This window comes from Seriola aureovittata, chromosome 3, assembly GCF_021018895.1.
Source record: "Seriola aureovittata isolate HTS-2021-v1 ecotype China chromosome 3, ASM2101889v1, whole genome shotgun sequence".
In the NCBI taxonomy this organism is placed as follows: Eukaryota; Metazoa; Chordata; class Actinopteri; order Carangiformes; family Carangidae; genus Seriola; species Seriola aureovittata.
Window position 1 is genome coordinate 19,920,005 of NC_079366.1, and position 22,799 is coordinate 19,942,803.

At 40.5% G+C, this 22,799-nt stretch overlaps 2 protein-coding genes across 2 annotated transcripts in view; one reads left to right on the forward strand and one right to left on the reverse strand.

The window, feature by feature from the left end:
* Positions 1–10,651, forward strand: part of mxd4 (MAX dimerization protein 4) — a 25,367-nt gene extending 14,716 nt beyond the window's left edge. Inside the window, exons 4-6 of the mRNA XM_056370440.1 lie at positions 3,374–3,488; positions 5,229–5,391; positions 6,433–10,651. Coding sequence (XP_056226415.1) covers positions 3,374–3,488; positions 5,229–5,391; positions 6,433–6,593 — 439 coding nt within the window. The 3' untranslated portion in view covers positions 6,594–10,651. The remainder of the gene's footprint in view (positions 1–3,373; positions 3,489–5,228; positions 5,392–6,432) is intronic.
* Positions 10,652–11,681: 1,030 nt separating this feature from the next.
* Positions 11,682–22,503, reverse strand: LOC130165295 (PRELI domain-containing protein 1, mitochondrial-like). Its single transcript, XM_056370423.1, has 6 exons — positions 22,347–22,503; positions 21,256–21,462; positions 20,170–20,395; positions 18,690–18,803; positions 18,019–18,097; positions 11,682–13,169 (listed from the first exon to the last, which is right to left on the reverse strand). The coding sequence occupies exons 2-6, from the start codon at positions 21,345–21,347 to the stop codon at positions 13,048–13,050; spliced, it is 633 nt and encodes a 210-aa protein (XP_056226398.1). The 5' UTR covers positions 21,348–21,462; positions 22,347–22,503; the 3' UTR covers positions 11,682–13,047.
* Positions 22,504–22,799: the final 296 nt, after the last annotated feature.

The window sequence follows — 22,799 nt, forward strand, 5'->3', positions numbered from 1 at the left end:
TTGCGTGACCAGGGCTTGGCTGAGGCATAACAAACGTGAGTGAGGGAGGGTCCTAACTCCAAATCAGCTGTGCACTCTTGAAGAAAAATAGCGAGTGTGTCTCGCGGCAGGGGAACACGTGCTGCCGGGAGGGAGCTGTCAGGGACACACACACTGCCAGGTTTAACCGGGTCATGTCTTATCGATATGCATCAGACACATGAAGCTTTTCTTAGGCAGGGTCACAGTAAGGACAGATAGAAGGAAAATAGAAAGCAACATATCATGGAACAAATAGTCATCATTTAACCAGACATGTATATTGTCATTAACAGTTATCCCATATTTTAAAGGAGTAGTTTGACATTTTGGGAAATATATTTATTTGTTTTGTTGGATGTTACATGAGAAAGTTGATACCACTCTCATGTATGGTAAATATGAGGCAAAAACCAGCAGCTGGTTATCTTAGCTTAGCATAAATACAAGGAACAGGGGGAAACAGCTAGCCATCTCAACTTTATACCAACTTTTTTTGTTGGCTAAAAGCAACTTTTAGCTTGTCACTGTCCCTTCCTTTTACAATCTAGTCACTATTCAATATACATTTATTGCTGTTTCCTGTAATATCTTTAATATTGTCAATTAACATAGTTAAAATTGTTCCAAAAAAGGCTCTAGCTGTGCACGTCTCCTGAAAACAAGGGTATGGTTTACCTCCAGGTCAACATGTGTTGTCTGCCTAACGAAAAGAAGTGGTATATCTGAGGGCTTGAATACCAAACGGTGGGGACATTGGTTTTATTTTTATGTGGTAGAGGTAATGGTGAAAGTGCATCTGTGCATATTTCAGCCCTCTGCATGCCAGGTAAAATATGTGGTGAGCATACAGGTGGGGCCTGTGATGAATAAGCCAGTAAAAAATGCCAGAGTTTTCTTGGGGTGGGGAAGGTGGGTAGTCAGGCAGAATATTCGGGGGAACGCCTTGTTTTTGTTTTTCATTACAAGAGAGGGAGCGGTGGGGTGGGGGGTGGGTGGTGGTGGTGGGGGGGGGTGCAAGATGGTTGCCCATTGGCTCAAGTTACCCTTTGGATGATGTGTATGGAGTGCTGCCTAGTGCAGCTGAGCACACTGCACTCAAAGAGCCCTTTTTTCAACGCAAGAGAAAGTCATCCACTTGCTCGGACCCACTCCCTTCCAAAAAACACCCCACACCCCTCCTCTGCTGCAGACCCCCAGCTCCTTCCTGCCTGCTTCCCCTGGCTGGACTCCAAGTGCTTCATGTGGCTCGACTGGGGCAGGTTGGAGGTGGGCCCCCACCCCTGTCCTCAGAAGACACTTGTTTTCCAGTGGGATGAGGGTGTGTTGGTGTTGGCAGGGTGGAGTAGAGGGGTGGAGGGGGTTGAGCGGATGGGGGGCAGAGGCGGGAGGCTCCCCCCTGGGAGAGGAGGAAATAAAAGAACCAGTGCACTTTCACACGCCCTTTTTTTTGGGAACGCCTGTGTGCACCTGTAGAGGTAGAGATGGTTTTTAGGCCCAAAAATTTTTTTTTAAATATCAGGTGTGTTTTTATAAGTATGATCAAATCCCTAAGAATTAAAGATACATTTATCATTTAGGATTTTGGATTATTATGTTTAGTCCCTGATACTGTATTGTTGCCCACAGGCTGTCTCCGGCTGACCGCTAAATGAAACAGACGGCGCTAGTGAGAGGGTCTTACTTTATGTGAAAAACACAGGTGACGCCCTTCCTGAAAAAAGAAAAAAAAAAAAACAGGGAAAAGACTGTGTGCATGTGTAAAGAGTGTGTGCACTAGCTGTGGTCTCCTGTGTGCTTGCGCGGCTCTGTAGCCAGCCCCAGAGAGCTTCATTTCTCTGATTAGGTTTATTGTGGTCGCAGCGATGGCCAGTGGAGACCTTGCATTGTTGGGAGTTTGTTTACCGTTCAGCCAGAGTTAGCCAAAGGAACGGGAGAAAAAGGGGAAGGCTAGCTCAGAACAAAGAAACGGTTCATGGACTAGCTTGACTAATGGAGGATTGAAAGGCCTTTATGAACAAATTTGAATGGACCAAGGACAGAGAGGAGAGCTGATCTGCTGATAAAAATGTTGCGAATAAAAGCAGTCCTTAGAAATGATGTACAATATCCATACAAAGTCAAAGAGATTAACTTTGCCTTGTCGTCACTATCACTGAATTCAGCATCCGAACGCTGCGTCCAGTGAGTGTTTGCTCGTCAATCCAGGGTCGCTGTCCTGTCGGGCTTTGGCAGGGATGCAGTATTTTCTGGGGTCACAGTTTGTGTCATCAGTTCAGCCATCAGAGCCATGAGAAACTTCTCATTGCTGTCATTTTGGTCAGTAATGATTTTTGCACCTGGTGACTGTGGGTTTAAGGACTCACCCTCAGTATCAGGGGCACAGGAGGGTTTTCATTCTAATGCACCAGTCAAACAACACGACAGTAATGCACCACTGAACACCGCACAGTTATAATGAAGTCAGTATGTTGCACTAAGGTCTTCTGCATTAGTAATAGTGAGTAGTTTGTTTGTGCAATGCAAATATGTAAATACACTAGTGTTTACAAAATGCAGACACACAATAAGGGTTACATAAATATAATTTACGTTTTCTGAAAACAGAAACGTTTCCAATCTAAGGCACTGTAAGCTGACTGCGTGTCACATGTGGGTGTATTTTGCCACCGCATGAGTGAATGACACTTCCTTTCTCATGCTGGCTTACTTTTGATATGTTTGTCTGGATTAATTACAGCTATTCTGGACCTCTGGGTACTGGACTTGGGGCTGATTGAATATCTGGTTAGATATCATTGTTTGGTGTAGCTGAGTTAATTACATTGGATTCAGACTAGTTAATTACTGGAAACTGCGAGAGTAAATTTAGGTTTATAGAAGATTCACAATGTTGATATACTACAGTATTTTTACGGTGGATGAGGACATTTGCATTGCAGAACAACAAGGAGGCAAATCATTACAGGGGTTTGAAAGTGGTTTGCTGGAGCCTCTGCAAGCTTTGAGCATGTGCAACCTTTAAGACTTGTCCCCGTCAACACAGCGTTTTCACAGTCAAAGTCAAAGTCACACCTAAAACCAATTGTGCAGAGCATCACCCCCCCCACCCCCGCCCCAATCTTGTAGTTTTCAATCATCAGTACAAATATGTTCCACATATACTCTGACTTTCATGTCCTTTTCTTGTACTGATGATTACAAGAAAAGGACATGAAAGTCAGAGTATATGTGGAACATATTTGTTTCTGCCTCTCAGGGATGTGTAGATAAGCTCTTGTCAGTGGGTACCCTCTCACTTTTCTGCTGGTGGACGTGTGCTGCTGACTCACCCTGTGCTTGTGTGTGTTTGCAGACGTGCCAAACTACGGCTGTACTTGGAGCAGTTGAAGAAGCTGGTGCCTTTGGGTCCAGACAGCACGAGACACACCACACTGAGCTTGCTGAAAAGGGCCAAGATGCACATCAAGGTACTAAAAAACACACAGATTTATGAGGAAAATAAAATACTCGAGGCTGGCTGTGTGCACAACGTGTTTGCTAAGTCTCCCTTTGAAAAACAGTTTTAACATTGTATTTCTCAAAAAATCATAGGAAGACAAATCACTGATAAAAAATAATTGTTAGTTGCAGTTCTAGTGCAGACTAAAAATAGATGAAATTCCCCTTCAAAAGTCTTGTTTGTCCCCCTTCTTGAGCCTCAAGAGCACCAAACTCTATTCCATTCCTCCCATTTCTTCTAGCTGTTTGGTTTTCTCCCTTGCCTCCTTTAAGTGGTATATTGTTTTCTAATCTTTCAATCAAAGCGGTTTAGAGACTGCCGGAAAAAATTGCTCCAAAGACTGAAAGAAAAAAAAAAAAACCCTTGACAAACAAGTCAACAAAGTGGGATATACAGGACATTTAGTTGCTGATAGATGGTAGATTTGTGAGAGGAGATAATTGGATGTTAAGTTTGTCTAAGGCCAGCTCCTCCTCCATGGTTCATTAACTCTTTCAGCTCACAAACACACATGCGATATAAAAAAAGAAAGTGTGCAGCAGTGCCAGTTACAGAGAAGGTCCTATAAAACATCAAAGCTGAATATCATTTGATTCTTGACCTTGCCATGTGGAAGATGAGCTGCAAATGTAAGTACAGCTTAGGACACGCTGTACTGATCTGGCTGTTTACAAGCAGCAACAGTGTGGTCGGTGGAAAATCCAGACGTAGCGAGTTTTTTAACCCTTCATTTCCTGTTTGTCATGCATGTCCTCTCTGCTCAAGATGATCTGCGCTAATTCTCGTTACTGTGTTGTGTCTTCTCGTATCACAATGGGCCACATGTGTCTGACTTCGCTTTGATTCACCACCGAAAACTTTCATGAGCAAATAAGTGCAAAATCCAATCCCACACTGAGTCAAACTATTACTGGTGCTCAGCTTTATTTTTACTTTCTAACTTTCAAACCTCATATAGTCACTTCCCTACTACATGTTGAAATATTGTTGTTAAATACACTCTTTTGTAACTTTGGCAGAGGTGGGACTGGCAGGAGATGATAGACAACAAAAGTGGTTTCATAAGCTATCACATTCATACATGATAACATCAGTAACAGTGTCTCTGGGGTATGATGTGAATCGATATTCTAGCAAAGTTAGACAACAATAACACAAATTCTAAAACTATATGGTAATAACAACATGAAAGAAATGATGTTGTTTTACATATTGTACCTTTTGTATTTTCTTATTGTACAGCAAAACTTGAAAAAAAGTTAACTTAGTTAAAAAGGTCATTTTTTTGTGTGAAGACAAAACACAGATATTTGATCAGTCCCACTTTCTTGACAACTTCTGCTATTGCAGCTTTTTTTATTGTTGGTCTCACACTGTGTTTATGTGTATAACATTTTTACTTTCTTATCTTTAGGAAACAAGAATATTATGTGGTGTGCCGAAATTACCTGTCTTTGTTAATATTCGACTGGAAAATGCTGGAAATATTCATTATTTTTAAAACGCAAAATGTATTGCAAGAGAAAAGACAGAAAATCCCCACATTGGCCTTTAGGGGGAACCCGTACGTTATTTAAATTGTGTGACAAAAATGAGTAAATCAATAAATAAATAAACAATAATCACGCAGTGTAAAGGTACAGAGTTAAATGTAAAGATGGAGGTGCCAAGATCATCACTGATTCATGTTATATTTGTGTCTCCGCAGAAGCTGGAGGAGCAGGACAGGAAGGCTTTGAATGTGAAGGAGCAGCTGCAGAGAGAGCACCGCTACCTCAAACGCCGCCTGGAGCAGCTCTCTTTGTCGGGATCTGTTGAGCGCATCCGCACTGACAGCATGGGCTCCACCATCTCCACCGACTCCGAGCAAGGTGTGCTGGCTTTAAAAAGAGACTTAAACATCATTGATGACAAGCACACCCACACTCTACTGTGTACTCCACATAGCTCGACCGTGCCGTATGGACGCTCCTTTGTTGTGGTCAGGCCTTTATTTAACTATGAAATTAATGTAAACAATATGCAGCTCACCTCTGGTTTTGATGCAAATCAATAATGACCAAGGTGTGGCTCGGCGTGGTCTTGACTCGCACACCGCGTACCCTAAAGCCTATACCTAAAATGATTTCTGTTTGCAAATCATTTGTCAACACAACACTAATGGTGCTGTCATCCACACTGCAACTCAGTCAGAGCTGCGTGGCTGATTGCACTCCTCTCGTTGTCCACTGATAAACTCTGAGCCACATGATTATTAGCCCCGGCCTTGTTTGCAGGTGATCCCCCAGGGGTTAAAGGTTAATACCTCAAACTGCAGATAAAGAAATCAAGCTCTCCTTTTTAGCTACTGACCTGTTGCTGATTTTAGCTACGGATTTGTTGTTAGTGTGGTCTGAAAAAGCTCAACAAGCTTATACAAACAATATTCCGTTGCTTCTGTCCACTACTGCTGGTTCTTTCTGAATACCATTATCCTGACCCCCAAGCCAATCTCATGACACTGAAGTCGTCAGTGTACTTCAGTGGAAGTGCTGGTCAGATGGTCGACTGTGTGGCCAGACAGAACAGCTCTAACCTGAGCTTCAAGGTGCATCTGCTGCTCACACGTGTCACACGCTCGCCTGAAATGCTTCGCTAGGACTGTTGTACTGTATGTTTACTAATCCTGGATGAGGTAAACACACATGCAGTTGTTTATCAATGGATGGGGATTAGCCGTGGGAGTACAAAGATCTGCCTGTTTGCCCAGAGTTAATGGCGGCTTGAATCCGGGTTTAATCCGCAGGCGCAGCGGGCTCCTTAATAAATATGCCTATGGTTGGGTGGAAATAAACAGTTTCCTCTCTCTTGCTCTGTTTTTAAACATTACTGAAAATAACCTTGTGTATTTTCTTTTCTTTTCTCGCGTGCAGAGGTGGACATCGAGGGCATGGAGTTCACCCCCGGCGAGGCGGACAGCATCGACAGCATCAGCGACGGCGAGGAGGAGGACCACTACAGCCTCCAGAGCAGCTCCAGCGACACCAGCTACACAGCCACACATTCCCACAGACTGCAGCCGCACCACTGTTAAGACGCCGCGCGACCATCCGTCTCCCCACCAGCTTCCTCCCCCGTGCTTTCCTCCCCCTTCACCCTACCATCCCTGACCATTTACTATCGCCAACGCCGCCCACTACCTACATCAGACCAGTCCACAACGGCGGTACACCCTGAACCAGTTCCTCCTTTCCTGGCCCTGGCTCTCCAGGAAGCACATGGGGCTGAAATGCCACTCAAGCCTTCCTGACCCCCCCCTCCACACACACACACACACCCCCGACCACTGACCCTACCTCGCCCTACTGTATCCTGCCTGACCCTGCCCCCCCGACACGCCCTGCCCTCCCACTGCCCTCACAACCCTTACCTAGTGTTGCCGCAGGCTCAGAGAGAGCAGAGCAGAGTTTGTGTTTTTTATCGGGGACTTCTGTGGTGTGGTGGACAGCTCTGACTTGTTAATCAGCATTTTGTAATATGTGTGTGTGTATGTGTGTGTGTGTATGTGTGTGCACAGGAGAGAAAAACCAAGCAAGGGAGTTTAATAGAGGTCAAAAACAAAATATAAGCTTCATGTCATCTTCATGTCGCAATAATACACAGACAAGGCTTTGCACTAAGTTTGTGCAGTTAAAGCCAAAGCACTTCTGTTTGTTCTGCAATATATGCAACATCGGGACCTCGATAGTAATTTTCAACACACAGTATCTTCCTTTTACACAATGAGATTTACAGGAGTAACTATTGCAGATTTCCTGCTTGTTTTCTTGAAATGTTTGACTTCTGAAAAATGGTCAAAGCTTAAAAACGGATAGCTTCACATTTTGCGGAACGCACTTTTTTTTTTTTTTTTTTTTTTTTGCTGAGAGTTGGATGAGAAAATCGATATTGCTCTCATCTCTGTCCGTTCAGTATGAAGCTAGAGAAAGCAGAGAGTCGTAGCTTAGCATAAAGACCAGAAAGGAGGGGAAACAGCTAGCCTGCTCAAAGCTTAAGATCTGCTGCCAGCATGTTATATCTTGTTTGTTTAAACCGTATAAGACTCTTAAGTTGCTGTTTAACAGTGGGTTATGTGGAGGATCCTGGCCATGAAATAGTCAGACACATTGACCCCCCCAGAAGAACTGCACCTTGACATTTTAAAGGCACGCTGTTCCCCTCTGTTTCCAGTCTTTATGCAAAGCTAAGATTAACTGCTGCACATTGTAGCTTCATATTTACCGCACAGACTTTAGCATGACGTCAATCTTCTCATCTAACTCTTGACAAGGAAGCAAATAAGCCTATTTCCTAAAATGTGGAGTTATTCTGTTAATTGCAGTTGCAGAGCTTCCTGCAACTGCGTCACCAAAGATAGGACCTTTTCAATAGCTACTTCTGTACATAATTACATCTTCATGACCAAATGTGGCCAAGTTTATGGCCAAAGACAAACTGAAAAAGTTGCAGAGCTGTAGCAGAGAAGAAAGAATGTAAATATATGTACAGTTACTGTCCAAAACTTCATGTCTCCCTCTGGTTGGGTTGCCTAACCACTACTCCACACTACTGACCACTACACTATACCACCCTATGGTGTGGATGGACTACTATGTCAAGGAAAAAAAAAAGAAAAGGAGCTGCCTCAAAACTAAAACTCTATTCCTTAAAGATTGAGCTAAATCTTGTGTCTCAGTAGCTAATTGATGTAGCAATTAATACAAGAGGTGGGTGCTTCCTCAGAGTGTTTAAATGACTCTGCTGGACCATGAGGTGTTACCAGAGACTTTTTCCTTTACCTTTTTACCCTGTAGGTGGCAACAAGTGGGCAATGAAAGAGAATGGACCTGCAGAAAAAGGAGCAGCCCTCCTTTTTTCTTTTCTTCACTAAGGGCTCCTTCTCTTTTCCCCAAAGCTACCATGTACCCACAATTTGAATTTCTCTCCAGCTCTGTTACTTTTTCAAGCAGTGTTTACGTATGTCTGTATTTTTTCTTGTTGTTGTTCTGATTAACAAGTCAAAGCTGCAAATGTGGAAAAAAATTAAAAGAAAAAAAAAGGGCCAGCTCTAATGATTTGTTCTCTGTAGAGGCGCTCATTTTAGCTAACTTAGAAAACTAATCACATTCAGTTGAGCTTTTCATTTCTATAACAAAACTAATGATCTTTTCTCTCTCTGCTAAATGTTACCTGTTTCTGGAGCTTCTGGGCACTGCTGAAGACCAATGTAGATGAAATTCTTCTATAACTTGTCTATAACTTATGCACAATAGTCACTATTGACAGAGGAGGCACTTCTGTTGCTCTCTGACCATTTTAATAATTGTTAGGCCTTAGTCTCTGGCAGTCTTTAGAGCTTGGCGTCCCAACACTTCAAAAACAAAAAGGGCCGATCCACCATGGCAGGTCTGACCAAAAAAATTTTTAAAAAACTACAAAAGACTCAAAAGAAAACAAAATAAACTTGTATACAAAAGAAGCTACTTGTCACTAAAAGTGATACTAGCCAGTGTAGTCTATATTTCTTGTATTAAATTTTGTATTATATTTTCCTAAATGTTTTCTTGTAATGAAAAGACAAAAAAGAGTGAGTATATCTATCTATATAAATATATATAAATATATATATATCTGTGTGAGAGAGAGAGAGAGAGAGAGAGACAGACAGGAGGCCAGGCTTGTTGAAGGGAGAGTGGGGGCAGGGGAGCTGATACACTGGCCCCTCTCCCTTGGGTGACTCTCCTGCTGTCATTCTGTGCCTTGGTGAGCCTTTGACCTCCCTCCTCCTCCTCCTCCTCCTGCTCCTCCTCCTCTTTGTCCTCCTCCCACCTCCCTAACCTGCGGTCCCTGCTCAGGTCACAATCCCCTCCTCTTAATCTCATCCTCCCTCTTCTTCATCTCCTCTGGCAGGGCTGAAAGCTTTGATTTCAACCCTAACCATGCCAAGACACTTCCAAGAGCTAGGGGCGCGTGAAGAGAAGACCTCATTATGAGTAAAGGAGGAAAAAAGAAAGAGAAAAGCCCCTTCGGTCTCTACTGAGAAGCCGCTGTTGTACTACACCCTGTCCAGGCACTCCGCACCCTCTTGACGCCCACCCATCTGCCAGTGCCGGCTCTGTCACGGAAAATTATAAAAAAAACAAACAAAAAAAAAAAAACCCCACACACTGGTGAACTCCCATGGCAGCTTCCAGTCGCCCCGAACGGTCACCAACGGGGTTCAAAACTTTTGGGCTTGAAGCGTGTTTATCTTTTTTTTTTTCTTTTCTTTTTTTTGTCATTTTACTATTATTGTATGTTGACTATGTGTGTGTTCAGTGGGAGTCACTGGGAGAGGAGCGATAAAAAGAATAATCCAATCGATGGCAGCTTAAGGTGTTATCCTCCGCACTCCCAGTGGTCCATCCCAAAAATAGTGTTACCCATTGATCAGGGGACCTCTTGAGACACAGCAATATTACCATCTTGTGCTTTCTGAGGGAGGGTGGGTGGGCAGGGTTTTTAAGACAAGCAGGTGGTTTTGCTTTTGACTCTGTGGTGCATTATTATTATTATTTTTTTTTTTTTTGGTGACCAACTCTTTATTTTGTTTTGATGAATTTTACCTCCTATCTGCACTCTCTCCATACACTGCAGGAGGGCAAAAAATTACTAGAAATGAAAAAGCTTTTTGGAAAAGCTGTTTTTTTTTTTGTCATCGAGAGTTTACATTCATGTCAAAGGATTTGTACATGACTGTTTGTAGCAAAAATGTCCTTTTTCAGTTTGTTGTCAAATGAACAACTGAGTAATCCATATTAATGGCATAAGATTATTCTCTTGCACAGAACCTCCCAGTAAGACAGATAAAGACAGAGTGAATGGGAAAAGCTGAGGGCCAGATATGAGATTATAATTTTTCAGTGACATCATTGACAAATGTACATAGCACACGCTCAGCACGTGTGGTTTATTAACAGTCGACTGGACGTGGCAACATTTTGTTTGAATGCTGGACGGGAAGTGTTTATGGAAATTCTTTTAATGATGTGCCTTGGAAAAAGTTATTTTCTTAAAAAAAAAAAAAGAAAAAAAAGCAGAGATTGTAACAATTAAAGAAAACTGTTAAATCAGTCACAGTTGCTCTTATTTTCTAACCCCTTGGAGAGACAACAAGAGATGCTACCACTTTCTTTCTCATTGCAAAAAAGAAAAAAGAAGAAAAAAACGGTAAACATTTATGTCAAGAAGATGAAGGGGCTCTTCACTGAACTCCTATTAAGATCAAAGTGTAATTTAAGAGTCATCAGAGAGACAGGGGCTCAGATTCAAAAAAACTTGACTTCAGAGCAAGATTTTGATATTTGCTTTCATGTTGCTGTTGCACAGAGATTTACTTCAGCGTGTTGGGTTGAGCACAAGAGTCGGCGGGCACGGACACAGAGAAGTGGGTGGGTGGGTTGTGGGATGAAATCAGGGTGAAGCACAGAGCTCCAGAGTTGGGGTGCTCCGATGATGGGGGTCACACCCACATTAGGGCTCATCTTTTTTGTTCCTGCTGTAGAGGAGGGACAGCTGTGCTGGCTGGGATTTATTTGCGAGGAGGATGGTGGGGCATTTGTTTGGGGCTGACATACTGTGCAGAGTAGGGAGAGTTCTGTGCCAGAGACCTGTGAATATGTTCCTTTTTAGCGGATGTGTAATATGCATTCAGAAGATGTTATATAAGTTCCTTTTTTTTTTTTTTTTTTTTTTTTGTTTTGTGTGTGTGAGCGCATGTACACGAAAACCTGGTGCTGGCTACATTTAGCAAACACTTGAAGGTATTGTGTATTCTCTCATTGTAATATAATTAAAATGTTTTATACATAAAGCTGCCACAGCCTCGTTATTGCAGGTGAAATGATTTTCGATTCACTGTCGGGAACAACACGCTGCTCAGTGAGGGGGAAACGGCACTGTGACAACGTTCAACTGCCAAAAAACAAAGCAGCAGGAATACGCAGATAAATATGTTCAAATGTTACGGGGCTTCCTGTTTGGTTTGTGCAGCTGTGAAACTGTGATCTGTCGTCTGGAATATTAACTCGTTTTTAAAGGTCAGAGTTCATCTTTTGGAACAGTTAGAGCAGAGAAAAGTTCACAGAAGAAATCAACACAGAGGCAAAATTTAAACAGTAATTTATCAAATTTAAATAAAGCTCAATTTGACAAATTAAAAAAAAACAACAACAACAACAACAACACTGGACTTGGTTGAAAATGTCTTGGATGTGTTGCAAAACATCTTCAACTGAAATCCCAGTGGATTCTGTTTTTACATATTTTTGGACAGCTTACTACCTGGTTAAAATAAATCTACATGAGCCCAATATTACAAATACTTATTGCTAAATAATTCTTCAAAATACATCACATGAAGTATTTCTGAACTAGAATTCAAGTCTTGCAGCAGAAAAATCCAGTCATGTCCATCTAAAATGGGAATGCAATCTTTGAAATGTGCACCATAATCACTAGTTCAGCTTCCATTCAACACAGTTAAAGGCTAATCATAACATTGCACAATGAACCTGAGCATGAGGATATGAAAACTGCTCATTCTGTCTTTTCTTTTTATTATATTGTATTATATTAAGTCACTTTGGTATCTTGTGATTGTCAGCATTCTGGTACACGCTGTGCTGGCAGTGACTAACCAGCAGCACTTGCACAAAACTTTCTATTTATGTGTGTAGTATCACAGAATACATTCTGTGCTGACTATAGTAACACATACTGTGCGCTATGTTTGAAAGTGTGACATTTACTACAGTTGCAAATCTAGAAAATGTCAAATAAGAGAGAAATCATGAGGAAAGGAACCATTCTACAAAACGGTTAACTGTTTAAATACATGCACATTAAACCAATAAATTATCCTCTTAGGCCTTTCTTGCTTCAGCAAAATTAAAACTATGCAGTCCCACAGCATTATTTGGTCTAATGTGAACTTTAGGCTCGACCGATACCTAAAGCATAATAATGTTACTTGAACTGTCAAACTGTATGAACAGTTTTTACATGAAAAGATAAGCATACATACTACTTATTAATATGTAATTATTCAACAGTCTTCTACAGTGGAGTAAAATATTAAATAAGTGACCTCAAAACATTGGCCTAAATTTGCATTTACACCGATGTACTTAAAGCATTAAAAAGTGCTGCTGGTCTGAAAGTTCACACAAAGGCAATACGTTTCATACAAACGCTCAAGAGCTGACAAGACCTGAGATGTAATGAAAGCTGAGAGAAACAGAGAAGGGAGAGCAGAGAGAGCGAGAGAGAGAGAGACAGAGAAAAATAAAAGTCGGTCTAAGAGCTTTTATTTCCGTCGGTTCACGCGATAGAAAAAAAATAGTGCAGAGAAAAAACAGCGATCAGCGAGATCCCAGCAAAACATCAGTCTGGCTGAGATGATCGGGATGATCTAAAGGCATTGTGTGTTGAGGTCATGTCACCTGTACGGTACTTCACACACAGTCCTGTCAGATGAACTGCTGGGGTTTCTGTGGGGCAGCAGCAGCTGAAGCCAGGTTCTTGGCCGCTTCTTTGGCCTTCCCCGACGCGTCCTTCACTGTGTCCCTGAGCAGCCGCTGGGGCGTCTCTCCTGTGAGACCAGAGAGTGTGCAGACGGACAAGACAGAAAATGAGGACAACAATATCTTTCACTGAGCCCCACAGAATTCGTAATATTGCTGGCTTCATCAAGCAGGTGAAGTGATGCCTTTTTGTGACTTAAACATAAATGTTCCTTTACGGCTTTGCTCGGACATGACGGGATATTTGCGGAAAGAGCCGGTGCTTGTGTGAGATTTGGCCACTGGTGTGTGAGAGGAAGTGTATCACTGCTGGAAAGCAAGGGTGAAAAGTATAGTGATGTGAACAAAGAAGTTTTGTGTTCTCTCACAGGCTGCATCAGTGTTTGATTAAAAAAAAAAAAAAAAAACATATTTTGACCATGTGCTGACAATGCAAATGTAAATAATATCAAGTTAGCACTCCTTTTTGCATTTTTCTGGATATTCATTTATTCATTGCTGAAAGAGGAGGGAGGAGTGATCTGATTATTTCTGAGGTTGTACAAGGGGTTTTCTAACCTCTTTTGCTTCAGACGCACTGTGAGGGGGAAATTATCTGATCTTGACATGAGAAGAATCTCTTATCTTAATCCTAAACTGTGAACCGAGTTTCTCTCTGTGTATTTAACCTTGTGCACCTTTGCTGCAGCCTTTAGGTTAAAGTTACTTTCAACTCAGACTCATGTCGTATTGAAAGTTTATGGCAATGTTATTGGGTTTGACTTAGTGAGAGTCATTACAGACGTTATGTTTTAGAAAAGGTTTTGAACTGAGCACGCCCACATTTGTTTACTGTTATGAACTGCCTCACACTGCATTTAGTGCCATGGGCTGCGGAGTCTATTTGTGTCTGACCTCACTGTGAACCCTCAAGAATAAAGTGCCTCACGTGAGAACAACAACCCGAGTCACAATACAACAGAGTGGTTTCCCTAAACCGTGAGAGGGAAAGACGGAAAAAGAGCCGTGACGAGCCTTTTCCTTCACTTTCACACGCTTTTATACAAAGATATTGCAGAAGTGTTTTTCCTGGGAGGGCGGCTGCAGGCTGGCAGAGGGAGAAATCTAATAACCTGATAATAACTGGAGGGAGTGGATCATGGGAATTCATGGGGGCCACAAACAAAGCAAACAATTGCTTTAGCTGCTCACACAGTTGATTTCTACATCATATAATGTTTCAACCACTAAAAATCTTTTGGTCATCATGCACCCTGTTTTAGTGGGAGGTGACAATCAGCCCTTTATTGAGATTACATTGGCTGAGAGTTCAAGTACAGATTTCGCTTGTAACTGTCAGACTAGTTTTAACATTTTTCCTTTCACTCACTCGAGTGGAGTTGTTTTCTTGTGTATGTTTGCTTCACTGACTGCGTCACCCAATCTAGAGGCAGCAGCTCCACCGACACTGAAAATGAAAGGCAACAAGCTGTGAAGTCACTGCTCGTCTGAAAGCACCTTACAAAACTGTTTGAATCTACCTGCAGGTACTTTCATGATATGAGAAAGATCCCAGCATTCTCATAGTCTATGTTCTGTTAAAGTGGCAGTGTTCAGGGTGTTTGTTTCCCTCTTACACTGTAGTCCTACACATGAGGTCGGACATGTCTCTCCGCCTGTGCACTGTGGTCTCTCAGGATATGTCTCATACACTACTGTTCTCATTTTGATACTAATTCCCCCATGATAACAGCATTTAAAAACATTTGCCATAAACAGGTTTAAAGTTTATATCAATTGTGATTTATTCTATCAGCTGGTATTATAATATCAATTTGTTATTTTGGCATTAAAAAAAAAAAAAAATACAGACTGTTAAATTAAATCCAGCTCCATAAATATTAATACTAGTTTCTGTTACAGAGGGTTTCATGAAACTAGCTACCAAGATTTGTTAGGATTTACTTAGTTATAGGTTCACAGGTATAAAGCTTTGGAATTTGATGCTAAAGAATCCAAGGAAGTCTGACAAAAAATAAATGAAGTCAGAAAAATTCAAATTAAGGAGAGTTAAGACTAAATTAAAGATGATCAAAGTGTAAGCCCTGACATATGTCCAGTTTCATTTATATCATTTTACAACTTCTCTTCTTGATCATCAAGTTTGTCCAGATTCTCCTCTGTTCTATTCTCTTCCTGAGCTCCATTTTCTGCCCATGTTTGTCTTCTCTCTCAATGAGCTGCTAAAATCAGGAGCCGAAACATAAACACACCTTTCTTCTTCACCATGTTAACTTCCTGATAACATCCAAGTTTTGATTGTGAGGAAAATCCGACTTATGAGCTGGATGCTGACACAAACTGTGACATGAACTTGAGAAGCCAGACAGTGATACTCAATATTATGAATTACTGTCTCTGTTTACAGTTCTCACCTATTGTAAGACACAATACAGTGATAATCAAAGTGATAATTATTCTGTTATACACTGGATCAGGCACAAACTCTTCGTCAGCTGTGAGCCAGCGAGGTGATGCTACCAAATGCTTTCAGAGCACATGACTGTTACCAGAAGAGATTGAAGTTTCTTTGATAAATTCTGGTTACACAGTATAATTAGACAATTGCGTACCAGGCTTCTCTGAAAACATCACTAAACATATTTCATAGAATAGGCCTTTCTAGCAGTTGATGATAGCAACAATGCTAATTAACTGACACTTTACTCACAGCAAGAGATCAGAGGAAGAAATGCTATATCTGTGATAGGATTGTGCTCGACAGTGACACTACCCTGAAGGCAGAAAATAAAAAGTGTAATATTCAAGGCAGCATCCAGGATTGCTGACAGAAGAGGCGCACAGACCCAGGTGCACTGCATGCAATCACAGCATCACTTAAACCCATCGCACACATGACACCGTTCTCTCCAACTTTCCCTGTCACTTCTCCATCAACACGACCAATCAGAGGAGAAACATTTTGATTGGGTGCTCTAAAATATATGACGCAGATAAATAACTGCCGAGGTCCTTCAGAGCTTTTAAAGCAAAAACACTTGACATCCTGTCTGTTCTACGTCGCTTATCAGTGACTATACTGCCATACAATGGCAACACACAGTAAGTGATGCTCTTTTCGAGGTCAGGGGTTTGCCTCTACTGTATAACATGTTATTTGTTTCATGTAAATGTAATGTATGTAAGATAGCTGAAAAGTTTCAGCATTTCAATTTTACATGTTAATACTATAGTACTCAAGTATGTCCTGGATTTTCGCTGTATTCTACTCTTGAGGCGCCATGCTGGTGGGTGTGTGTAAAAATATAAATATGTAAAAAATATATTATTAACATGTTTATCAAGGTAATATGAGAGGAAAACGTTCCAACTTGAGCAATTTTCAAAAAAGGTTCAGCTAGATTGTGACTAAAAAGATCAATGTTTAGATATTGTGATTTACAGCCACCCACAAGTGATCTTCCTCACCCCTGTGGGCGGTAGTATTATTACTAAATGACCTGTTAAGTATTAGAGGTCATTTAAGAGAAGAAAACACTCATTGTTGTCATTCAGTTTTCACCTCATACAAAAATGACACTAAGGTCAGCTAAACTACGCAGCTTCTACTTCTATACCAAATATTAGACTAACCTTTGAGTCACTTCTCAGTTTTACAACTCAGACTTTCTGTTCTCTCACTTCTGTCTACTTATCTGCATACACACACACACACACACACACACACACACACACACACACACACACACACAACACACAATGGGAGACAGTCACTACCTCAGCTACAGAAACTACTGTGTGAGGCTCGTATATGGCATCATGTGACAACTCAGGGCAACGGCCTGGGATGGCAGATGGATGCCTCACTGCTAACATACTTACCACAACGCTCACCCTGATGCCAATCCCTGCAGTGCCATCAACAAAGGGGCAGTGGGACAGAATCACAACAATGGGAGAATGTGCTTTCAGACAACAGTATGCTGCATTAGCACAACATGCAGTTTGGAGCACAACACAGACCTCAGTGGTCAGGAGACACTGCCAAACAAGACACTGCCTTTCTCATGTAATGGCTACCTCCTGAAAATACACCTTTCTGATGATTAAAACTGAAACTTTATTTTGCTGCATTGATTTGTCTTTTTTTTTGGTCAGCCAAAAACAAAAAAAAAAGAAAGACTTGATGAAGGCATGACAAATAAAAGATTATGATTGCAGCTGAAACGATTAGGAAGTATTTTAATACTTGAGTAATAATAAAAGTCACTTTATGCTAAGAAATCTAAAAATCCACTTCTTCCAGCTCTGGAAACACAAAGATTTTCTGATTCTCTTATTCTTCTATCATATCAACCTTAATATCTTTGTTTTTGGTCTATTGGTTGGACAAAAAGCAGTCAGATTATGTCAACTTGCTGTCAACTATTTTCTAACATTTAATAATATTTAATAATCTACACTGTTTGTCACCATAGTTGCCATGGTTTCATATCTCTCTGCAGTCACGTGGTATTTCCAAGCATTACCAACCGGGATCTTTAGGCTACTTCTGGTGCTTAAACTAAACTGTTTGATGCAAGAATAATATAACTTATAACATAAGTACTGCTACAAACTACCCTGTGACACTCAAGTAGAATTTGCATGTATAAAAAAGGAAAAATTATTTTCTGTGTCGGGGTCTTGGGAAAGTAAACATTAACCTCTGAATGTCTGGGAGGAGCTACTTCAGTTTTTAGTTGTTTTTTTTCCTTTTACTCATGACAATACATAATGAGGATGTTTAGCCTGAGAGTAAAGACATGTTTAATAATCCTTTCCAGAAATGGCAACAGTTAAAAATAAACTTGTTTTGTTTCTCGCTTCTCTTTTCCTTGGAGTTTTCCCCTGTGTCTGCTGGTGAAGTGTACATACCCTGTAAGTTGGACAGTGCATATTCCAGTCCTTTCATGGCCTTCACCTGGTTGCTCTTGAACCGGGCCAATCCAAACTCCTAAGAAAAGAAAGAACAGGAAATGGCTTTACATGGGGGAGATGTCTGAAAAACACTTAGCTAACAGTCTTCTCTCCCCCTCTCTCTCGAGGGATTTCAAAACAAGCCTGGCATCTTCCATATCTAATAATAACATCTTTAAGCTGACATATTTTTGGTGTTTTCTTTCCTCAAATCTCCCACATTTCCATTTTTGCATTTGCACACATGCTTCTACTCCTTTGCTGCCCATACTATGACCAATACACCAAACATTGGAAGCCTTGGCGGTAGAACTCTATATTTCGTTGTCAATGATAAAAACAAATGAATATACTTAAACTGAAGCATAAATGTATGTATTTCTACACTCTTGCACAGATGACCAGATAGGTGAGAGATTATAGACAACCAAGAGTGTACTTTGCTACTATACTACTACAATTATAATTAATTCACATCTGACTTATGTTAAGAACATAATGACTCTTACTGAATGAAATCAGGGGAACATGATGAAAATTCAAACTCTTCTAATGAGTAGTGCACTCTGAATAACTTATCATGTTAATTTAAGCACCAATTTCTTTCTGCAGAAAGCGGTTGAATGTACCTGAATAGGTCTGGAGAAGCCATAGATGCCTGAGGATATCCACGCCTCCCGTTTAATCAGGGTAGTGGCTGGCTGCTCCAATGAGTCTTGGAAAATGCATCGTTCTTCAACTGACTAATACAGAAGAGAGAGAACGTGAGAGCAGGTAAAGGACAAGGCTGTGGAACTGTTTTAAATCATAATGTAGCTCAGCAACATAAATAAATAGTTTTTTTTTATATAGTTTTGACATACAGATGCTTGGGAGCCTATTTACAGTGAAAACGCATGGTGGGAGCAAATACATTTTCTTGTGAGCTTCTTTGTTAGGTTTAGCTTTAATACACAAGTACATTTTAATTAATAACACAGTAGCAAAAAAAGTATGTGAATCCTTTGCAATTGCCTGGTTGCTGCATTGTTTGGTCATAAAATGTGATCTGATCTTCATCTAAGTCACAAACAGTGTCCCTAAGTGCCCCTTTTTGTGGGGCATTGTTCACATCAGCAGATGCTTTTGTGAACAGTAAACTTGTGTGCTATTAGTTTAAATAGACTGTATTTGTAACTAATTGGAACTTGAAGGAAGATATGACCACATTTTAGCTGCTTTTACGTATAAATGGAAATAATTCTAAAGGGTTTACTTTCTTTTTCTTGCCACTGTATATAAAACTAACCACAACCAATTACATGTAGGAATGTTTGGGAATTTTAGCCATGCCTGGATATAAATAAATTATTGATTGATCAACTTATTAATTTCAAAATCTGCAACCATGTTTATCTTTTTTTGTATTAAGAAATGTTGCCTTCTGTCTCAAAGCTGCAGGAGGCTGCAGGTTTAATGCCAGTTATGTTTCATACTGCAGTGGATTAAAAACCTGAGTAGCATCAATCCAACCTGCATTAGTGTGCAGTGTACAGCATTAAGAATTTGAAAAAAGAACAACTTAAAGCTGCATAATGTACAAGTCATGTCAAGGTCCTTCTTCCCTGGGAGATTATTACATCTGAACTGTGTTCAAACGCTCGTTTTCTTTGAAGATCAGCCTGGTTGAATTAATATTTCCTCTTCGCTACTGGGGTAAGCAGCTACACCTGACTGCACAGTGCAGTCATGGCACAGAGTTCAGTCTATCCTGTCAGCATAGTGTGAGCGAGGATACTCTATAACAATATAATAGCAGAACAGATTTTTTTTTAAGTTAATGCTCCTCTATCCACATCAAACATTGACTATGGCCTGAGTACTCTCTTAACAATGAAGCAAGGTGAGAACTGTAGAGCTGGAAGAATATTTTTTACTCTCAAATACACTCACACAATGTGAAAAAAATATGCTCCCGTCATATGAAGATTAGAGCTTTATAAAACATAGGCCTGCTACACAAGGTCAGTAAGACACAGATGAAAACTTGACTTCTATATCCATACTGACTGGGAAATAAACGCTTTTCAAAGACACTTGGTGGGGAAGAAAGACAATCAGGTGCCTCACCATAAGAGTTGTGTGGTTGAGGTTCCAGGTGTAGGTGGTCAGGCTTCTGCTGACAGGGTCCACGATAGAGTCCTCGATGATGTACACAGAGCGAGACATGCCGGTGGGGAAGAACCGCTCCGCCCAGCGAGGCAGCCGATTGGTCTTCGTAAGGAGGCGTCTGGAGAGGAGCTGGTGGTCTGCAGTCACCTCCCGGTACACAACGTCCTCTGTGAGAACATGGGTGCTGGTTGATACAAAAATAAATAAATAAATAACACACAGCCATGTCAGTCAGATGGTTACAATTTTCAGTTTTCATAATATCTCTGTAGTTCTTTTTAAAAACAGTGGTCCACTTAAAAAAACACTTTAAAGACAAACACAAACTAAAAAGCACTGTCATGTGTGTGAGACATTACAGAAGAAAGATTTCTAAGGTTTCTGACGCTGGTAGGTCAAGTCATAATGGAAAAAGACCCATGCAACTAAGAATATGCTAACCATGGTTTTACTTCCCTGATGCGTTTTCTCAGTTCTCCATCCTAATGCAAAGCAATTTATATTCAATACATTTTTCTGGTTCTTCCACTTGTATTTTCTGGTTCTTCCACTTGTATAGTAGGTTATTCACTGACTCAATACAAAAACAAGATTCCTGCAGGTCTTCAAACACTCCAATAACTTTACTTCCTCTGAAAGGCCCTCTATTGAATATAGATTTAGAGAAATGTAAAAGGTTTTCATTCTGATTTTTCATGAATTGCATAGTGAAAATGTTATTTTGACAGCAATGTAAACACTCTGTAATAACTTCTAATCATGTTTCAAAGTTGGTTGTAAATGACTTTAGCTTGTGAAATATCACATTTCAGGCACCTACTGCAAACAAACAAATTCTACTGTTGTTTGCATTGTTTTTTACTTGTTACTTCTATCAAAATAAAAGTGATCAAGTACTGTATATCGCAGATTCCTTTTTTAATTTCAGGCGTGCATTCGAAAAAAGGTAGATTATCTTGAGGGGTGTAAACACTTTTGACACCCACCACATGTTTTACAATGAGCATCTATGTTAAAATACTGACCCTGATAACATTACGATACCTGAATGGGTTAGGGTACCTCTGCCAGAAAGCAGAGACAACATGGTCCCACGTGCTCCTGATGTCTGCGTTATTACAGAAATACTTGACCATTCTTCTCTTGCTGATGTGCAGGATGGCCTGAATCCCGAACCCTGAGGTCCCTTGCTGTGACTACACAAAACAATGAAGACTTGGGTGCTGACTCCATCCAAAGTCTGACACAGTCCTGCAAAAGTGAAGACAACTATAAGCAAGAAGCACAATAATACGTTCTTACAAATGATATGTGTATGTACTATACACTGCAGTTGAACTGAGTTTTTATGTAATAACATTGACAAGTTATTATTGATACTGTATATCTTGACAGTCATATAAATTTGTTGACTTAATATTTGATTATATCAACCTTCAGAGATGTTGCCATAGAAGTTGGTCCTTCTTTAATCCCGTGTATGTACAAACTTAAGACTTCATCCAAGTATTTTTACTGTGGAATGTAATTGCTCTTAATGTGTTTCATGGGTTTGTCTCATTTAATGAAAGGGGTTCTGTGTTAAAGTATCCTTTTGGCCTAATTACAGTAACATGTGAACATCCTCAGCGCCAGAGATTTTTTATTCTTCACAACAAACCAATTAGACACATCCAAGTCGTTCTTCCAACAGCCCAACAGTAACTGACACAAATGTTATCTGATTATTGTTGGTACTTACCCAGTTACACATGTCACCTTGACGTATGCCTTTACAGTGTGCTATAGCTATATAGCACACAGCTATATAGCCATAGCTGAGTTGTTAACTCGCTGGCTAGCGTTACTGCTAGCAATATGCTAGTTATCTGGACAGCTAACAACTAGCTATTAGCTTCCAAGAAATAATTCAGTGTAGTGTAGAGTAGAGGGGAGTTTGGCATCTAACGGTGACAGTGAAACTGAGTGACAACAGGTATATATTTAGTTATTTTACAGGTCATTCATAATTGACAGCTAGCTTAAACGTAAGAATACTTCAATCTAGATCTATTAAGTTTGGCTACCTAGTATTAATGCTAAGTGTTCTGAAGTGTCAAACGCTGTAGGTAATAAGAAAATAAGAGAGGTCTTACCTGAAGTCACTGCTAAGGAAGTATTAGGCTGATAAATGTGCTGTCTGTTGTGCCCTTAGCCGACAATTTAACTAACGTTTGCTAATCACGTCCATTCTGCTACATGTGACAGACAGGACATCCAATAGTGGACCGAAGTCAGACTGGTTTACAATGACACCACTTCCGGTTAACATTTCACAGTAAAATCTTTATTGACAAATAGATGAGTTCCGACTTCTTATAAATAAAAAAGTAAGACAAAAGAAAAAAAGTACAAGTAAAAATGTCATAGTCGACACTGCACTTGCTTGCATCCGTGAAGTTTGAAGTCGGTTGTAGAAAAAATCAAACACCAGACAGACAGACAGCCAGACAGACATTCCTGTATTTATTTTTAGCAGGATTAAAAAATGACCAGAGGAAAGTGGTATCAGAGTAAGGGGGCGTCAGTAAGGCAAAGGGGAAAATCAA